General features: G+C 43.2%; 1 protein-coding gene across 1 annotated transcript in view; it reads left to right on the top strand.

The window, feature by feature from the left end:
* Window positions 1-19,019, top strand: part of kcnh5b (potassium voltage-gated channel, subfamily H (eag-related), member 5b) — a gene marked incomplete at both ends in the record, with an annotated part of 109,638 nt that overhangs the window by 74,568 nt on the left and 16,051 nt on the right. The window contains one exon of the mRNA XM_084568573.1: window positions 14,079-14,275. Within this exon, the coding sequence (XP_084424699.1) occupies window positions 14,079-14,275 (197 nt within the window). The remainder of the gene's footprint in view (window positions 1-14,078; window positions 14,276-19,019) is intronic.

Raw genomic sequence — 19,019 nt, 5'->3', positions numbered from 1 at the left:
AAATGATCTGATTGGCCCAGCAGATCTTTGCAGGAGTAGAATCAGTTCCCAACAGAGAGACTCCAGGACAACTTCCAGGCCCAAGTGTTATTCAGTTAAATTCAAATCACTTCAGTTGATTGTCACAAATTGTCTCGAGACGCTTTGTAAAACATGAAGCGTCCAGAGCAGCACGGGTGCAAGAAAAAACTACTCTGAGCAGAACCCAGCTCACACTGAGGGATCCATCTGATTGAGACCGGACGGATAGAGGCAGAAAAAGTGTCAGTTCCAGTGTCTATAGCCGAATGCATGGGCTTAATTACCCCAATCAGCCACTCCTGAGGAGGCGTGTCTAGAGAGGCCTGGACGGAGACGACACCTTTAGAGTCGGCTCGAGAGCTGCAACATAAAGTGAAGACAGGTTTACAAAATTTTAAAAGAAGCGACAAGTGAGACATTTGCAGGGACACTTTCCACTACAAGGCCAGTGGAGGGACAGAGGGTTGAGTTTATTCTTCTATGTTACACTCAGCTGTTCTTTTAAGGTGGATTAGAACTGGTTGTTTTTCTACCTCCATGTTTCTGTCCCTCCTGGTAAATCTTCACCTGATGTTTACTCCATTTGGAGCAGACACGCTCAGAGAGGATGGATTTATTCCAGCACATCAAGAGTCTACATGGGTAGTAGAGGTTTACACCAGACACCTCTACATCCGACTGAAAACTCCTTCTGATCAGGTCATGCTGGTTTTCTGGAACATCTGGTCCAGTTTCTACGTTTCTGATTGAACTGAGGCCGTTTACAGTTCCCTGACGGCACATTCACTCTGATCAGCTGTTTTTTTTATCTACAGAGCAGATTGCTAAGGATGCACACTGGGTAATTCTACCCTGATGATTCATCGTAGGTGTGCAGGTTGTGGGTTCACTTCCTTCACCTCTTCTGCGTGTTTGAGGGCCAGTGTTGTGCATGAACACCTGCCGTTCTTTGAATATTTTTGTGAACTCTGAACTGAACGCATAATTTTTCCAACTGTGAGTGCAGACGTGAGTTTCACTCAGTCTGGAGGGAAATAACGACGTTTACCATCGTTCAGAAAAAAAAAGAAAACGTGTGATTTACGGCGTACAGCATGGCCGCTTCTGGCACCGTAGAAGCAGCTGATCCACATGAGCAGTTGAGTTATCTTCTAGTATATACAGTCAATGGTTATTCAAAGAAGCAGCACATAAAAAATAGGACAGACAGGGGTTGGATGAGGGGCAGGTCAGTCTGAGATTCTGTTGAACAAGAATAGCTCCAAGCTGCTCATTTAAAAAAATATGGAAAATATGAATGGAAACTGTTCATTGTGGAGTCTATGAACTTAGTATTGTTGGGGCATGTCTGATTAAAAAGGGCCTTGCTATTTGGCTCTGGGTATTTATAGCGCTATGGGGGGGCGGGGGGTGCTGGATGGACGTATTTTAGACTTAAAACCGTGTAAATATTCTAGCAGATTTATAAAAACCCACCATTCGGCTTCTTTCTCCACTGTGGTGTCTGTGATAAATCAGTGATCCACAAACTGCTGCAGCTCCAGACTGTAGAGATCCGTCCGGTTGCAGCTTCAGATCCGCTGCGACCGATGAGGAGCAAAGAAAGTAAAAATAGAGGCGCCTCTCCGTTTGTGTTACCGCTCCATCTCTCTAACTTCATCATGAGGCCGTAGCAGACAAGGCGACAGTCGGGGCTTCATAAAAAGCAGATTAGATGTTTGATGAATTGCTTCATCTCACTGAGGGCATTAATCAATAAATCATCAGCTGGTCGTCAAGAGCAGCGGCGGACACGAGCGGCGTATCGCTGCTGAAAATGTTCTCAACATGCCTGCAGTCGTTTTCTTATTTATTTTTTATTTCTGATGTGACTGAGTTCATTTTTCTTCTCAGAGTTCAGCGTCTGGGTCACGTCTCTGGACCGTAGCAGAGATAAGAGCCACTTTAGTCTGTTTTCAAACTGATTCATCGCTCTTCAAACAATAAACTGAGCTTTTAAGAATTGAAAAGAGAATCAGGGCATGTATTCCTGAAGATTCTTAGCAGCAGTTAGGAGCTCTCTGAGAGGATTCTCAGAACCTTTATATGTTCTCCTAGAGAAAAGCTCTCATATCTAATTTGACTTGTTTCATAAGGACGGTCAGTTTGAATGAATGATGTTTGTCCAGTCAACGCTCCCTCGGTCTGTTTCACATTTAAAGAATTCACCGTACCGTTATGAAAATGCTTGTATAATAAATTACTCAATATTATCAGTGACGTCAGTCTGCAGATGAATCGTGTTGTTGAAACACTCTTTACTGTTTTTGCATGTGTTATCAGATGTTTGTCGTAGCCTGGAAGCCAGAACTTCTCCGCCCACAATTTTCACAAATTCTCATTTAAAGGAAATGATCTAAAAGGCGGGATGGTCCAGTCCTGTATGTTCGACGTTCTCCATGCATGGAGAAGTTTCTGGTAACAGACTCGGTTCCTAATCTGTCCCTGGTTTACAGCTGGTGTGCTGATGCTGCACTAACTCTAACTCTAATAAAAGCATTTGCTTCCTTCACAGTATTAAAAATGACTCAAAACATCAGACAAAGAGAACCCTAAACGAACACATGAAACATAAATATGAGACTAAAATGAGCCAATATTACATATCAGAGCCTCCTTGTCTCCAGTATCAGCTGTGACCTCCTTGTAACTAAATGTTTCTGGTAACTGCTGATCAGTGGTCTACAGCAGCTTGGAGGAATTTTAGCCCATTCCTCAGAACAGAACCACTTCAGTTCTGAGATGTTGGTGGGTTTCCTCACATCAACTGCTTGCTTCAGGTCCTTCCACAACATTTCTATTGGATTAAGGTCAGGACTTTGACTTGGCCGTTCCTAAACATTCATCTTGTTCTTCTTTAACCGTTCTTTTGTAGAACCACTTGTGTTCTTGGTTCTCGTTGTCTTGCTGCATGACCCAGTTTCTCTTCACATTCAGCTCATGGACAGATGTCCTGACATTTTCTTTTAGAGTTCACTGGTAGAATTCAGAATTCATTGGTCCATCAATGAGGATAAGCCGTCCTGGTCCAAATGCAGCAGAACAGGCCCAAACCAGGACATTAGCATCCCCATGTTTGATGGAGGGATGAGGTTCTGATGCTGGAATGATGCAGTGTTGTTTCATCTCATTTAAACCAAACTATTCTACTTTGGTCTCATCTGTCCACTAAACATTGTCCCAATAGTCTTCTGTCTTGTCCACATGACGTTGATCAAACTGCAGACAAGCAGAACATGACCTCTTCCAAATGTATAATCCCAGAGGTACACTTTCTTTTACACATCACTGATATGTAATATTGGCTCATTTTCCTGAATAAACAAATAGTCAAGTATAACATTTCTGTTCATGTGTTTTATTGAGTTCTCTTTGTCTACTGTCAGGACTTGTTTTGATTCATTTTTATGGAGAAATGTAGAAAATTCGCAAAAACTTGTAAGCGGTGCTGCATATCTATATTGGTACGCTGCATTTATATTTAAATATATACGAATATGTGCAATACTTGCAGTAAGAACAGCAGATGTGGTGTATATATGTGTGTGTGTGTGTGTGTGTGTGTGTGTGCGTGTGTGTGTGTGTGTATATAGTTTGTGTCAGAGTACAGTTGGTACAGGACTGTAAGCGGAGAACGTCAGGTAAGTTATGCACCTTGAGAAGAACTTGCTTCTTAACAGGTCCTCCCTGGGGACACATAAATAATAAACTAGTCCTGAGTCTCAGAGCCAAACTCTCTGATGATGACTGGATTGCGTGCAAGTGTCAAACTTGGTGTTGCATAGCAACGAAGGAAATAGTTTGAGTCCATGGCAACGATGTTATTCTGCAACTTGTCTCCAGGAGGCAGATCACAGGTGAGGGCGCAGGGAGGAAGAGGAGGTCAGTGCAGAAAGGAGAGGACAAGACGCTGGGAGGGGTCAGGAGACTGATTAGATCTGAGGCTCATCTGCATGTTCACGGCGTGAAGAGGAGGATTCGCTCCTTCCTGTTCCCTGACAACTTTCTTTCCTCTCGTGTTGAGAGGAAAGAAAGTTGTCAAGGAACAGGAAGCTGTGCTGGAACATGTTGGGAAACCAGCGGCAAAAGAGGAGTATGAATAACTGGGTACAATAAAAGAACGAGGATGCACATTGAGATGTAGAAGTTTGCTGCACACGGGCGTGAATCAAAAGACAAGATACTGTGGAAGAAAGGAATAAAGCAGGTGATAGAAGCAAGAGGAGGTAAGTTATAGAGGGTCTGGAAGAAAGATTACAGATGGAGAGAGAGAGAGAGAGAGAGAGAACAGATTTTTAAAAATCAGGAGAAGGGGAAATGAGGCAAAGCAGAAGAAGAGGATGTAGTGTTGGCTGTGGTGCTGGTTGTGGTTCTTATAGCCAGTTATTTCCCCAGGCTGCTGCTCGAGGCTTTTACTCTGCTCTCATTATCATCCAATAGCATCAGATGGACGCACACACTCTCAAACGGCTAACCTACAAACAGTAGATGTGTGTATTTATTGTTTTATAATGGCTCTGAGACGTTGACCTGGGTTGAGCAGAGCTGCGTTTTCTCCTGAGGGACAGTGAAGTATCTTTAAAGCACACGCAACTTTAACCCACTGCTGTACATACAGTAAACACACTAACAATCCAAGGCTCTGTAGCAGCTCCAGAGAGACGGGTCAACTCATCTATCGTTGACTGAAGGAGGCGGCAGAAGTTGAGTAATGTTGGCTAAAGTTTCTAGCAACGTCCTGCTCTGTAGCAATGTCTTGTAGTCCCTCATGAGGGATTCAGTTGTGTTCCTATGGGCAACTAGAGTAATGGAAACCCTTCTGTTAATTCTGGGTCCACCCCATGGTCTCCTCCTGGCTCCCGATAACCAGTAAACATCAGAAGGAGGCGTCCTCATCCAAATCCATAACCTCCTCAACGAGCCTCTTTTTATGTGAAGCAGCACTAGCTCTACTCCAAGCTGCAGATTCGGTCTCTAAGGCTGAGAAAACTTAGCTTGTACTCCATTCTTTTATTCATGACCATAGGTGAGGGTGAGAACGTACACAGATCAGCCATAACTTTATGACCACTGACAGGAGAAGTGAATAACAATTAAACCATGTTGTGACAGTTCAGTGTTCTGCTGGGAAACTTCTGGACCTGGCATTCATTGGTGTGGATGTTACTTAGACATGTAGCACCCACCTAGACCAGACCAGGCACCCCCACCCCATAGCAATGACACTCCTTGATGGAAGCAGCCATCCCCAGCAGGATGCAGCCTGACACAGAAACACACACAAAAACACTTTAGGAACAACTAAAAAAAAAAACATGAAGAACAGCACAAGGTGTTGACCTGGCCTCCAAATTCACTAGATCCCAAACTGATCAAGTATCTGTGGGATGATCCACAGAGGCCCCTCCCCTCAAAGACCCCCCCACTAACAAGAGGACACCCTCAGAAGGCCCATGTCCATTCTCTGATGAGTCCCCACAAGGGAGACCTGCACAACATTAGGAAGGTGGTCATAATGTTATGCTGATCGGTGTATGCGCTCCATTCTGTTTAGATTTCCTTGGATCTCCTACCAGGTTTTATTTTGCCTCCGTTTCTCTGGCCTGTATCTAAACTCAGATCAGTCGCTGGGCGTCAGATCTCTGAATAAATGGACGATCACACGCTGTCAGACTATTAACCGCTATTATCTATTGATGATTTCTCCTCTGCTCTGTGAAGATCTGCCCGCCCCTCCCTCCCTTTCTTTTTTTTTTTTTTTGTTTTGCCAAAACGATGAGCTGATTAATTTTTAATCCATTATTCATGCTTGGTTATGAGAAGGGGATTTCGGTCTGGACCTCTATTCACACAGCAATATGTTCTGGCCCGGCGAGCAATCGCAGTGCAGGAGGAGGAGGAGGAGGAGGAGGAGGAGGAGGAGGAGGAGATGAGCTTCCAACCAGATATGAATCTGGCTGCAGTACAAGAGCCAGTAATAAGGACCAGTGCAGAGTGGTTTTGATGTGGAGTAGATTAGAAGAGGCATAAATTAAGAGTGCAGGTTAAATGATGAAAGGAAGCCTGTCATGGAGAGATGCTTGAATACTTTCATACTGCAGGTCTCAAGACTGAAATGAGCTCAGTTTCTTGTGAAAACATTGAGATTTAATACTGATGTTAGAAACACATACATCCACCTTTCTACCTGTAAACACATTCTGCTGCTGACTTCCCTTCTCTGCCATTCACACATCTATCTCCAACTCTGCACATAAAGCTCCTGATGACCGCTAGCTCGTCTTGTTGAGATTTACTAAACTGTGTTGGACCATTAAACATCCAGCTACAGACGTATCTGTCCTGTCAAAAGCTATGTGAACAGGAAGTCACTGCAACGTTAGCTGCATCACTAGTGAGACAGGTTCTATAGTGGATGTGAGTTTTTATCGGGCAAACAATTCAAAACAAGTTCAGATTCATTGAGTGTAATTAGGAAAAGATGTTTTTACTGTATTCTGTCGTTAATTAGGTTGTAATGGTAATGTCGTGTGTTTTATCCTGTAGAGTGTCACCATTCATGCTAACATGAAGCTAACAGTCATGTCTATGTGAGAGGAAACACAGTGAGAACATGGAAACTCCACATAGAAAGACCCCAGCCGGCCGGCAGCTTAGAACCATAGACTGTATATAAATATGTACAACACATCTCCACTTCCTCTCATTGGCCAAACTGATGTTATTTTCCCGGGGATACGGGCGGCACCATCTTGCGAAACTTCTCAGAAAAATTGACACTTGAACATTCATCAACATTATATTAACTACCTAAAATGACTGAAACCATCCTTGACTTGTATTTTAGTGTTTTAGTTTGGCCCAAGTCCCGCCCACTAACATGGAGGAGGTGGAGCTTATGACCTATACTGCAGCCAGACACCAGGGGGAGCTCTACTTGCTTTGGCTTTTGAGGAGCGGTTCCACCATCCATATGCATACTTTCTATGGTTAGACCCAACAACCTTCATGCTGTGATGCTAACCACTGCTAAAGGTTTCTAACACCCACTTAGAGCAGGACGTTCATGGAAATCTACCTGGTTTAGTTTTATACGTCTATATGAGCAGAGACACACTGATGGGAAGGAGAGCTGACATGATATCCATTAGCATAACCATTAGCATATCCATTAGCTTCACCACCGTCAACCAACCATCTGACTAGTCCAGATATTCATTGTCTCTGTACAGTTGGGAGTAGTTTCAGTTTTAATTAGAGTGCAACCACTTAATCGTCTTCTTTTGTTTCAGCAGTTTTAACTTCTGGTCATATTACTGTTCTCTGCAGGATAGCAACAAACGTCTTTCAAGCGTAATTAATTTCCTCTTTAGCGGATTTGATAAGAGCATTTTTAGTTAACATTGATGTATTCTATACAAATCGACATATTTACAACTTCATCAATGAGTTGCTGCAACCTTAAAATAAATGTTAATTTATTTAAAACCAAGCAACAAGGATGGAATGACAAATTCAAAGCTTTGCCTTTTACCTCTCCTCTTTCTCTTCTGGTATTTTGATATTCAACACTTTCTACTGGATGTCCTGGATGAATTTTTTAAAAGCTAGGAAGTAAAATATCCTTCACATTAATCAGCGTCGTCACAGTGTTCCCTCCAAACGCCGTGGAAGGGAACAAGTTTTGAAATGTTGCATATCGGTCTCAACAACATAAATCGTTTTCCTAAATAACTCATGATCTAAAGCTCATATAAATAGCGACGACCAGACGCAGCAGCCCTGTGTAATTAATACATCAGTTATTTTAATTAACGGCCTCATTAGCGTAAGTGGTTATGATTAAAATCACACTGATCATGTTGGGACTTTAAGGCAGATCGAGTCCCCCTCGTTGAGAACGGAATGAGCTTCATTAAACTTCATTATTACTTTTTCTGCAGTGAACTCCTCGAGTCATTAATCACCCATCAGTTTGTGTCTAAAACTGGAGGGAATTAAAACGCTGTCAGACGTGCAGCATCGTAGCCAGTAATATGTGGCAAGACCAACATTTGTCTAAAGTCTGAGAAGAGGCTGCTTCAAATTATAATAGTCGTTCTTCTAATAGAGCGACGGCTGTAGAGACTTCTGTTGGTGGATAGAAGTCCAAAAAAAAGTTTTCATACAAGTCCTGAAAGTCGACAAAGAGAACCCAAACAAACAAATGAAGCTTAAATAGTATACTTGTGCATTTGTTTATTCATCATTTGTACATATTTGCGAGTTGCAAAAGTTGGTTGAGCCTTGTTTCCAGTATCTGCTGTGACCTCTTTGTAACTAAATGTTTCCGGTAACTGCTGATCAGTCGTCTACAGCAGAAGTGTTCAGAGGTTTTTCTAGTCAGTGTAAAGAGACTATTGGGACAATGTTTAGTGGACAGATGAGACCAAAGTAGAATAGTTTGGTTTAAATGAGATGAACCAACACTGCATCATTCCAGCATCAGAACCTCATCCCTCCATCAAACATGGGGGTGCTAATGTCCTGGTTTGGGCCTGTTCTGCTGCATCTGGACCAGGACGGCTTGTCATCATTGATGGACCAATGAATTCTGAATTCTACCAGTGAACTCTAAAAGAAAATGTCAGGACATCTGTCCATGAGCTGAATGTGAAGAGAAACTGGGTCATGCAGCAAGACAACGAGAACCAAGAACACAAGTGGTTCTACAGAAGAACGGTTAAAGAAGAACAAGATGAATGTTTAGGAACGGCCAAGTCAAAGTCCTGACCTTAATCCAATAGAAATGTTGTGGAAGGACCTGAAGCAAGCAGTTGATGTGAGGAAACCCACCAACATCTCAGAACTGAAGTGGTTCTGTTCTGAGGAATGGGCTAAAATTCCTCCAAGCTGCTGTAGACCACTGATCAGCTGTTACCAGAAACATTTAGTGACAAGGAGGTCACAGCAGATACTGGAGACAAGGAGACTCTGACTTTAACAACTAACTGATATGAAGAAATGATGAAAAAACAAGTGTGCACAAATATAATATTTCTGTTTCATTTGTTTGTTTGGGTTCTCTTTGTCTACTTTCAGGACTTGTGTGTAAATCCACTGATGTTCTGAGTCATTTTTATACAGAATTGTCAAATATTGTAAAGGTAGAGTTAGTGCAGCATCAGCACATCAGCTGTAAGAAGCAGCCTGAAACGCCTCTTACTGGACCGTGGTCTGGTCGAGCTGCGTTTCAAGATAAAGCAATACGAAGGCGCCGAGCTGCCAACAGCCGAGTCCTTTTATCTGCTGATGGGGCGTGCAGCAGCATTCAGTCCCATCGACACATCTGTCAGCGTGTTAACTGTGAGTTGGCGCCTGTGTAGGCAAGAAATCCTCCGGTGTAATTCGTTTCAAACCTGTAAGCCGTTATGAATAGCACCCGTACCGCAAAAAAGCTGTTCTTTTTATATTTTGGTTTGGTTTGTGTTGACGGGCTGAGACCTGGCAGACCGAGAGTCCTGCAGGATCAAAGAAGCATTAACTGTACACCGTGTTACCGGAGGATACGGGAGAATCAAACGTTGGTGGTACATTAAGCAGAGAGGAGTTTACATCTGTTGGTTAGTCTATCACTCCCACATTTAGATCACTCATACTCTATACAGACCTATTTGTGAAACAGTCTCTGGCGACTGAGCTTTGAACCTGAATAGACGACTCAGCACTGAAACAGATCTGGGTCGAGATGAGTCTGGACATGTAAACCGAGGCTCCGGGAATCAAAGGTAGATTGTTCATTAGAGTTCTGGTGGCCAGGGTCAGAGTCCGTAGCTCTACCTAACTGTGATGGATTGTCCCGTTGGTTTCAGTTTACTTTTTCTGTTCTTGATGTCTGTACGATACATTACCCAGCCTCAGTAGGCCAGAGCGTCTCGATGCAGGAATAGAGAACGAGTGGACTGTACATTTACACACCGTCTCTGATGGAAAGCATTCAAAGTGAGTCTGTGCAGTTTTTTGGTTTTAAAACCAGAATTTATTGTGAAGAAAGTTTCATCTAAATAGAAAAAGAGAAAGTTAATGTTAATTTTCTTTCTGCTAACATGATTTGAAAAATATAAGTCAAAAACCTAAATAAAAACAGCTGTGTTCTCCTTGAATGTAGCAGGAATGGGTCCAGGTCTCTCTGGTCCAGGAAGTAGTCTCCATGGTGACCACTGGTCCAGGTCTCTCTGGACCAGTGAGACTTGTATATAAGTTCAGTGTATAATCCATCATGTCCTTGTAACAGGTGGAGGTAGAGCAGAGCGTTGTATTAATTAAACTAAAACATGAGTGAGTCTGGAGGAAGTGTGGGCGGGGCATCAATATCACGGCTCCACGTGGCTCCACCCTCAGACCGTACTGATCAGACTCTGGATCCAAACTCACAAGATGGCGCCGCCCGTTTTCCCTGGGAAAATAGAGTCAGTTTGGCCACTGACAGGAAGTGGAGACGTGTAGTCCATATTTATATACAGACTATGCTCCTTTCGCTTGTTTTGCTCCAGATTTTATTTCATAACAGAAGGAGGAGCTGATTTTACCTCCTGCAGCGTGTAACAGCATCTGTTAAAAACCATTTAAAGAGTCAGGCAGATTCATATGAGAGAAAGATTCAGGAGCATGCACCTCCATCCACCTCCACCCCATCATAAACGCTCCCCGCTGTGGTTTTTAACCCCGCTGTAACAGTGTCACGCTCTGCGAACACACTGCCAAACATCACCGCCACGCTTCCAACCCCGCCCCCGGGCCCCGTGTGACCACCTCCACATCCAGACGGCTAATTGGCGAGGAGCAGCAGATCTCCGGGGAGCTCATTGCTGCCTGAGCCTCCTCTCCTGGATGCCTCGTGAAAAGAGGCCTCGAGGGGCTCAGAGGAGGGGAGCGTGGAGATGAGATTCGCTCGGCGTTGGGCGACAGCGTATGTGTCCATTACTCAGGCTGTTGTGACAGCTGGTGGACAGCGTGGACTGCTTTTCGTCACATTTTATCCGGGTCAGCTGTCAGAAAAGTGCTGAGACGAAGGTTGTGGCAGGTTTGACACAGATTTGAGTCCTGATTAGTGCCGATTCTACAGCCAGACAGCACCTGAATCTCCTCAGGGAAACCCTGTGTAGAAGCACCATCATACTCCATTTGCGTCCTATTAAATCCTGTCTCATTTCTCTTGTGTTTTATGACTCACTCTGAGCTGTTGACTGAAAACACAGAGTCTATTAATCCACTCTATCTGAGAGGCCTCTGCTCAGGTTAGTTCTTCTCAACAGCCCTCGTCAGTGTTTGATGACACGCGACACATTTGATGTCGCTCATCATCACGACTCATCCTCCTCTTATTAGCGAAACAACCTCAGCGTTGCCCTGGAGACACTCACAGGTGTAAATATGCTGTAGGGTGATTAGCATGGGGAATTTATGCTGGCACTCGATAAGTCAAGTGCCCAGGTGGCTGCAGTTGGTTGGAGGCCAGCGAGGGAAAGCAGGTCAACCTGAGAGGGTCAGAGCTTCGGGCTCCGCAGGGTTGTTGGCTCAATATTGTGTTTACGCCACAAGAAAAGAAAAGCAAAAGCGTTTGAAAATTGCATTTTCTTCCCTTAATGTTTCTTCAAATGAAAAAATATCTTTGCACTCCTGTCCAGTTTCCACTTCTGCAGGTCAGCAGGTTAGCTGTGATAATTAGTTCTAATTAATCCGTTCTAGGGTCTATTGGTGCTCTAGGAAAACATTTCCACTCTGGACAGAGTAGCTTCTAGCTAAATATATGTTAAATATGCCAAATGCTGAAAATGGGACTGTAGAGTTTCTTGAAAACATCCGAGTTTTCTTTTTTAAAACTCTCCCATCTCTTTTGTCCAGCTCCCACAGGGCTCAAATGAAAAACATCTTTGCACTTGTGTCCAGTTTCCACTTCCACGGGTAAAAGTCAGCTGTGATAATTAAGCCGAAGTGATTCAAGGGTCTATTGGGGCTCTGGGAAAAAATTTCCACTCTGGACTTGGTCACGTTAAACAGAGCTGAACACATGTGGCTCTGCTAGAGAAGTTAACTAATGTTAAATATCCCATAAAAGCTGAAAACAAGGGACTGTAGAGTTTCTTGAAAACATCCAAGCAGCATCTCAGTTATGTGTTTAGTATTATTATTAATCGTCCCGTGTAACTGTCTTTATGCATATCTTTATCTTCTATATCTTTAAAAATATGAGTTTTTTATTTTCTCTTCCCTTCTTTTCTTATGGTAAAAATATCTTTGCACTTGTGTTCAGTTTCCTCTTCCACAGGTAAAGGTCAGCTGTGATAATCAGGCAGAGGTGGTTCTGGGGTCTAAATTTCCATATTGGACTTGATCACAGACAACACAGCTGGACACATGTGGCTCTTCCAGCTAAATGAACTCACGTTAAACATCCCAATAAAAAAGCTGAAGATGTTTCACCACTAATCCAAGTAGATTTCTTCAGATTCAGATTTGGACGAGTGACGAAACATCCTCAAGAATCTCAACAGTTGCCGTTGTTTTCAGCTTTTTATTTAATATATAAAGACCTGAACGACTGAGAACGTTCACAGATGAAACTAATGTTAAAGAAAGAACAAACCAACTCATAACTGAACTAGCACGTTGTTAGGCTAGCTAGCTTAGAAAGCTAGAGTAGCTGAAGTTAGCTATTTAATATTATTATTATTGTCAGTTCTGTGCAACTTTCTGCAAAAACATCTTAGTTCTACACAAATCTTGATCTTAACTCACGTCAAATATAAAAAAGCTGAAAACAAGGACACCTGTAGAGTTTCTTGGAGACGTTTCGCTGCTCATCCTACGTTAAAAACACATTGGTGCTGCTGTAGTTTAAAGTCAGTCCACCCTCCGGGCTCCCCCACTGTCCTGGAACGCCTCTGAGATTAGGAAACCGACATTAAATAACTGAAAGTGACAGAACATCAGTGTAAATGTCACTTAAACATTACTTTATGATGACAGCTCATCATTAACAGTAATTAACGGAATGAAGATGAAGCCTACATATAATCTGTAAGTGATTCATTTGACCCCAGAGGAGTCTGGTTGTGCAAAACTGAAATGAATAGAGTCTTTAAATTGTGTTTTTCCCAAAAGAGAAGTGAGTATTATAAGAAGAGGCATCACTGAGTGCGTGAGATTAATTAAAGACGATGGAGCGCACCAACTACCAGAAGCCTAAACTCAGCCACCAAAGACCTACAAAATGTTTTCATACTTCATTAACAGAAGTCAATATTTTGCATCTTTTCTCTCTGAATGACGGGATGAAGCTGCAGCAGTGGATCTAGGGAAGAGGTTTTCTTGGTCTCCTGATCTTCTCTCAGTCTGTTCTGACTCAGTATTATCGTATATTACAAGACTTTTCTTTCATTACAGCGTTGGTAATGAGCGGAGGCTTCACAAAATATTTTTCCTTTCATCTCTCTCTCTCTCTCACTCTTCACTCCCCGCTGCATCGCGTTGGATGTGAAACCGGTGAAATAACTGTTGTAGTCGTCGCTGCTCCCCCGCCGCTCGGCGTTAACATCTAAAGTTGTTCACGGGGAAATCTGCAGCTCTGGTTGCTAAGCGCTCGGCCAGGTAAAACCGTTGCTAGGGAAGGAAGGGCAGCAGGTGTCAGAGAGGAAGCAGATGCTTTATATTTAATGTTTTCACTGCCGTCCTCTGATTCATTTATGTCTCATTATCGGCTATTGTCCTTGATTCCCATTGTCCTGCCGTCATAATTAGATGACACGTGTACCTGGACAGAGGATTATTTTCTTCATTAACCGTTCAGGTTTCATCCAGTAATGAAACATGAATGAAGAAGAAGGAGAAAAGGTAGAGATAGGGATAGTAGAGGGTTGGTAACTGAGCTGAACAGAGAGGGTTACGAGCGGGACGAGCGTTCTTCCTCCTGAACTTAACTCACAATAACTTTGCTCCATCAAACTTCTTGACCTTCCTCCTGTCTGCTGTGTCCTCAGGTAAAGGCGACGTGTTCGGAGACGTCTTCTGGAAAGAGACCACCCTCGCACACGCCTGCGCTAACGTCCGAGCGCTGACGTACTGCGACCTCCACGTCATCAAGAGGGAGGCACTGCTCAAGGTCCTGGAGTTTTACACGGCCTTCGCCAACTCCTTCTCCCGCAACCTCATCCTCACCTGCAACCTGCGCAAACGGGTAAGACGTCTGGTTCAGACATCTGGCTCCGACATCTGGCTCAGACATCTGGCCCCTTTACTTAGACTGAGTTTGCCTTTTGTGGCAACACGTAGCTGTTACAATAACAACATGGACGCCTCCTAGAAGACAGGTGAGGAGTCTGACCAGATGTTGGATATGACGTTTCTGGAGATCTTTAGAGAAAGTGAATAAACTCTGGTGTTAGTGAAGCTATGAGTTGGAGTAGAAGTCTCCTACTGTCATTAAACGCATCGCCACTAGAGGTTGTACAGGCTACTCGATTAGCCATGGCGCTTTAAGCATCACGTTGACTAGTCACTGATCACATGACAATAACAACATGGACGCCTCCACGAAGACAGGTGAGGGGCCCAGTGTATACAGGCTATACATATCTGAGCTGTCTGTTCTCAGCATATGTATTCAGGACAAGAATTTAGATTTCATTACTTTCTACTGGGTTTCTATTAGAGACTAGTTGGTGTCGACTTGACTTGAATCCGATCTTGTGCGGCCCCTACTATGATGTGATGAATTGATCCAAATTTACAAGAGAAATTATTTAAAGTCGGTTTTGCTGCAGAGAAGTAAATCATTTGCATCGTTGCAGATTCAGAAATCATTGTCGTTGCTCTTCCACGGTTGTTGAATTCCTTCAGAGCTGATCCCAGTGAACAGTTTTATCTGGTGAATGTCTTCCCTCTAAAGTATAACGTAAGTTCAGCTCAGATTTTGAAGCTTTGAGTTAGATGTTACGTTTGGGAGCTGGGGCTGACGTCTCCTCTTTTACCAGGAGAACCAGATATATTCTGACGTTTCAGACTCTCTAGAAGCTCGTTCGTACAAGTTTGAGCACATCTCATATTTTCCTCTCGTCCTTCATGCATCCTTTCCTCTGCTTTCCACTAATAACAAGCCGGCTGCTGTTTGCTGTTTTCCATCCTTCATATTCTCTCAGCTCAATAGTTTTTTACCTCAGCTCGCCTCAAACACAATAAATTATAAATAAGATGCTGGTAGCCTCATTATGTCCTGTGCCCTTTTGCCAGTTCGTCCTGACGTCCTAGCAGGTAGTCTCTCCTCTCAGCGGTAGGTTTCATTCCCTGTGGGATGTTTCTCTGCTCCCTTTGAGTCCATACTTAATAGATTATCATTTATTAATGGTGATATTAATTATATTTTATCTGTTAAGCCTGCACCTACGTCTGTGTGTGGTCATATTTATATCTGTACATAGACACAAGAAAACAGTTTTAACTTTACACGCTGCTTCTTTACTTTGATTAATATTCCACCTTAATATTCTGTGTTTATCTGATGGATGCTTACATGGTGGCGGCAATTAATCTAATGAGCCTAATGGAGTTGTGTCATCTGTCAGGCTTGTTCAGAATTAGCAGATGTGCCGTACAAATTTATCCCTCTCATTTAAAGGAAGTGATCTTAATGCAGGAAGAGCTCCTGTTAGCTGGGAGGCTAAGAAGCTGGGAGGAGCTGCTATTAGCTCGGGGGCTAGGAAGCTAGGAAGAGCTAGTATTAGCTGGAAGGCTAGCAAGCTAGGAAGAGCTACAATTAGCTTGGAAGCTAGGAAGCTGGGAGGAGCTACTATTAGCTGGGAGGCTATGAAGCTAGGAAGAGCTACTGTTAGCTTGGAGGGTAGGAGGCTAGGAGGAGCTGTCATTAGCTAAGAGGATACAAAGCTAAGAAGAGCTACTAACTGTTCGGAAGGTCGGAAGAGCTACTATTAGCTTGGAGGCTAGGAAGTTGGGAGGACCTAGAAAGGCTAGGAAGCTAGGAAAAGCTACTGTTAGCTTGAAGGCTATGAAGCTGGGAGGAGCTGCTATTAGCTGGTAGGCTAGGAAGCTAGGAACTGCTGTCATTAGCTGAGAGGATACAAAGCTAAGAAGAGCTACTATTAGCTTGGAGGCTACGAAGCTAAAGAGAGCTACTATTAGCTGGGATAAATAATGTAACTAATAGTAGCACGCTAAACATTCCTGATAAACATGTGAGTATATTAGCATATCAGCTAGCATGGCTATAGCCACTATCTCAGAACTGTAGAGAAAGTAAATAGAGGAAGCAGTTTTTAGACAGTGACCTGCTGTGCTCTGATTAAAACACTCTCTGGGGGTTGATAGGAGTGTAATTAATAAATCGGCTGCACACAAATTGAATTGTCGCCATCTTCTCTGTAATTAGTACTAAATTAACATAATCCTTCTTAAGAACCACTCTAGGAATTTACACATGTACTTTAGGATCCCCAAGATGAAACATAAAACCAAACTGAAGAAGAAACTGTAGAATCTGGTTCTATTAATGACGACTTCCTCCACAGCTGGAGGAGGCTGGAGTTGTTTTCTTTGTTTTGTTTGACTTTAGATGAGACTGTTTTATTGTCAGTGAGTGAGTAAGGACACTTCTTTCTCAGTTTGTGATTTCTGCTGCAGAATAAAGGTGAACGACTACCATCACAATCACCTCTTTTTAATCTCTCCTCATCATGTGCTGGCAGCTCGACCTCCTTCCAAACAATGAGAACTTGATTCTTTTAAAACGAGCTGAGGGGGAACAAGTGAACCCGGTCGACACCTTCTCTAAACCCAGGTAGTTTCTAAGATGGACACTTTTTTTTTGCAGTGAGGATTGTGACCCATGTAAACACAGACCAGTTTGCTCTTTGGTTCCCGGGATGCGAGGCAGCTGTTAGAGATGAACCGAGCCTCAGAGGAGACCAGTCCTAACTCGTCCTGTCACTCATTCGATAACGTCTGGCCACCGAGCTGCCCTCTGAGCACTTTCCTTTCTCTCTCTGGACCTTCTTCTTGCTCTGACTCTCCATCTTTCCCACTATGTGTCAAAATGCTCGTTTGTATCTGAGAACAAGGGTTCACTGTTCCTGTCTCTTTTAAAACTGTGCGTCGGAGGATGCTGCTTAAGCTCCCGATGTTTTATTTCACGTTTCAGATAGAAGAGAATGGCTCAGTAAAGCACAGAGAATATTCACTCCTCCAACTAATCCAGAGGTCCTCCAGGAAATGATCCTAAAAAAAACAGATTTACTGTATTTTAAATTTGCATTTGAACTCATTATTAGTAAAATAATCCTCTACAAAGACACCGTTCTGCTCTGATACCGTATCTTCATGTTGCAGCCAACAGCTCGATGCTGCTGAGTGATTTACAGCCAAGTCTGCACTTCAGCTCTTTACGGATATATTAAGATGCAAAAAGGCTGGGAAGTAAACCCAGAGAGGTCGCTGCTTCTTCTGCTGATGATCAATATTTGCTGGTATTTATAGGAGCTTCACTTTCTTGCACGTTTAAATTTTTGTGGAAGCTTCTTTAAGCTCTGCTTTCCAGATACTTTGAGCAGCTTTAAATGCACAAACAAAAAGTGTTTTAGTCCTTAAACTGTCTGCCATGAAGATGAAAATATCCTGAGTTGGTGCACTTTTCATAAATCCATGTGTCTGTAGCCTATCAGGAAGAATTGGACATTGGGACGTCAGTTGTCCTAAATGGCAGAAAGAAACAGACAATAGTAAAGTTTCATTTCACAGGACGAAAATGTCCTAACAGCCAAATCTCACCACGTCCAGCTCTGACTGATTCCGACACGTTGGTCTTGGAATTTGCTAAATTGCTTGCCAAGATTTTAAAGGTTGTAATTTTGCTGATCTTTAGTGGCTTCTTCAGTGTTTCAGGTGGGGAGGTGTTCTGTTTTAGGACTAGGTCAAACAATCCCCTGATGAACCTTTATACCTAAAATAAGATAAGATAAGATTTGTCACATGCAGTTATACAGTACAATGCACAGTGAAATGTATTTTTGTACCTGCAGCCAGTAGTAAAAAAGTACTACAGTAAAACAGTAGTAATTGCACAGAACACACAAGGTAAAAAATATAAGTGTAAATGTACACCGAGTAAAATAAAATAAAATATAGACTGTAAACTCAAAATGTAAACTAAGAGGGGGGTAGCTCGTATATATACACATGTACAGTATTGAAAACAGCTATGTGAGTAAAGTGCAGTGGTGCGGTGGTATTTAAGTCCGGTTAAGGCTCAGAGTTGAGCAGGCGGATGGTATGTGGATAGAAACTCTAAAAGTGAGTTCCCTGACCGGGAATCGAACCCGGGCCGCGGCGGTGAGAGCGCCGAATCCTAACCACTAGACCACCAGGGACCTGAGGCATCCATCAGAGTGGTGTCAAAGCTGTGGTGTTGTATGAGGTGGTGGGGGAGGGTTGAAGGCTTCATCGAGGTCTTCGGGTGGGCACCCTCCTTCACTGATGTGTTGATGAAACAGGTGTGCCCCCCTCCATGTTCAAGCTTCTGTGCCACTGGTGTTACTTCACCCAGAGCCACCAACTTCCTTCTTCTGCTGCACCTGAGAGGGCTTTGATGGTTTGGCGTTGGGCTTGGCCTCAAAATCCCAAGTCCTTAAGCAGCTCCATGGTAGACTGAGCATAAAGTGTATGTAATGTGCAGGCTGATGCCGACAAGACAGGACGGTGCGAACAACAGTGCAAGAACAAGAGACAAACAATACAATACAGACAATGGAAAACACTGTGAACAGAGCAGAGAGCAGCACCGACTAAGTATGAGTTAGAGCGGTTGTGACTGATTAGCTGCATAATGTGTGAAAAGATGCAAAGAGCTGACAGGTTATGAGTATAGGTCCTGATATTATTGTGGTTGTGGGTGAGGTCAACAGTCTGATGGCTGG

The sequence above is a fragment of the Chelon labrosus genome (assembly GCF_963514085.1).
Source record: "Chelon labrosus genome assembly, chromosome: 20".
NCBI lineage: Eukaryota > Metazoa > Chordata > Actinopteri > Mugiliformes > Mugilidae > Chelon > Chelon labrosus.
This window is presented reverse-complemented; position numbering and strand designations above follow the sequence as displayed.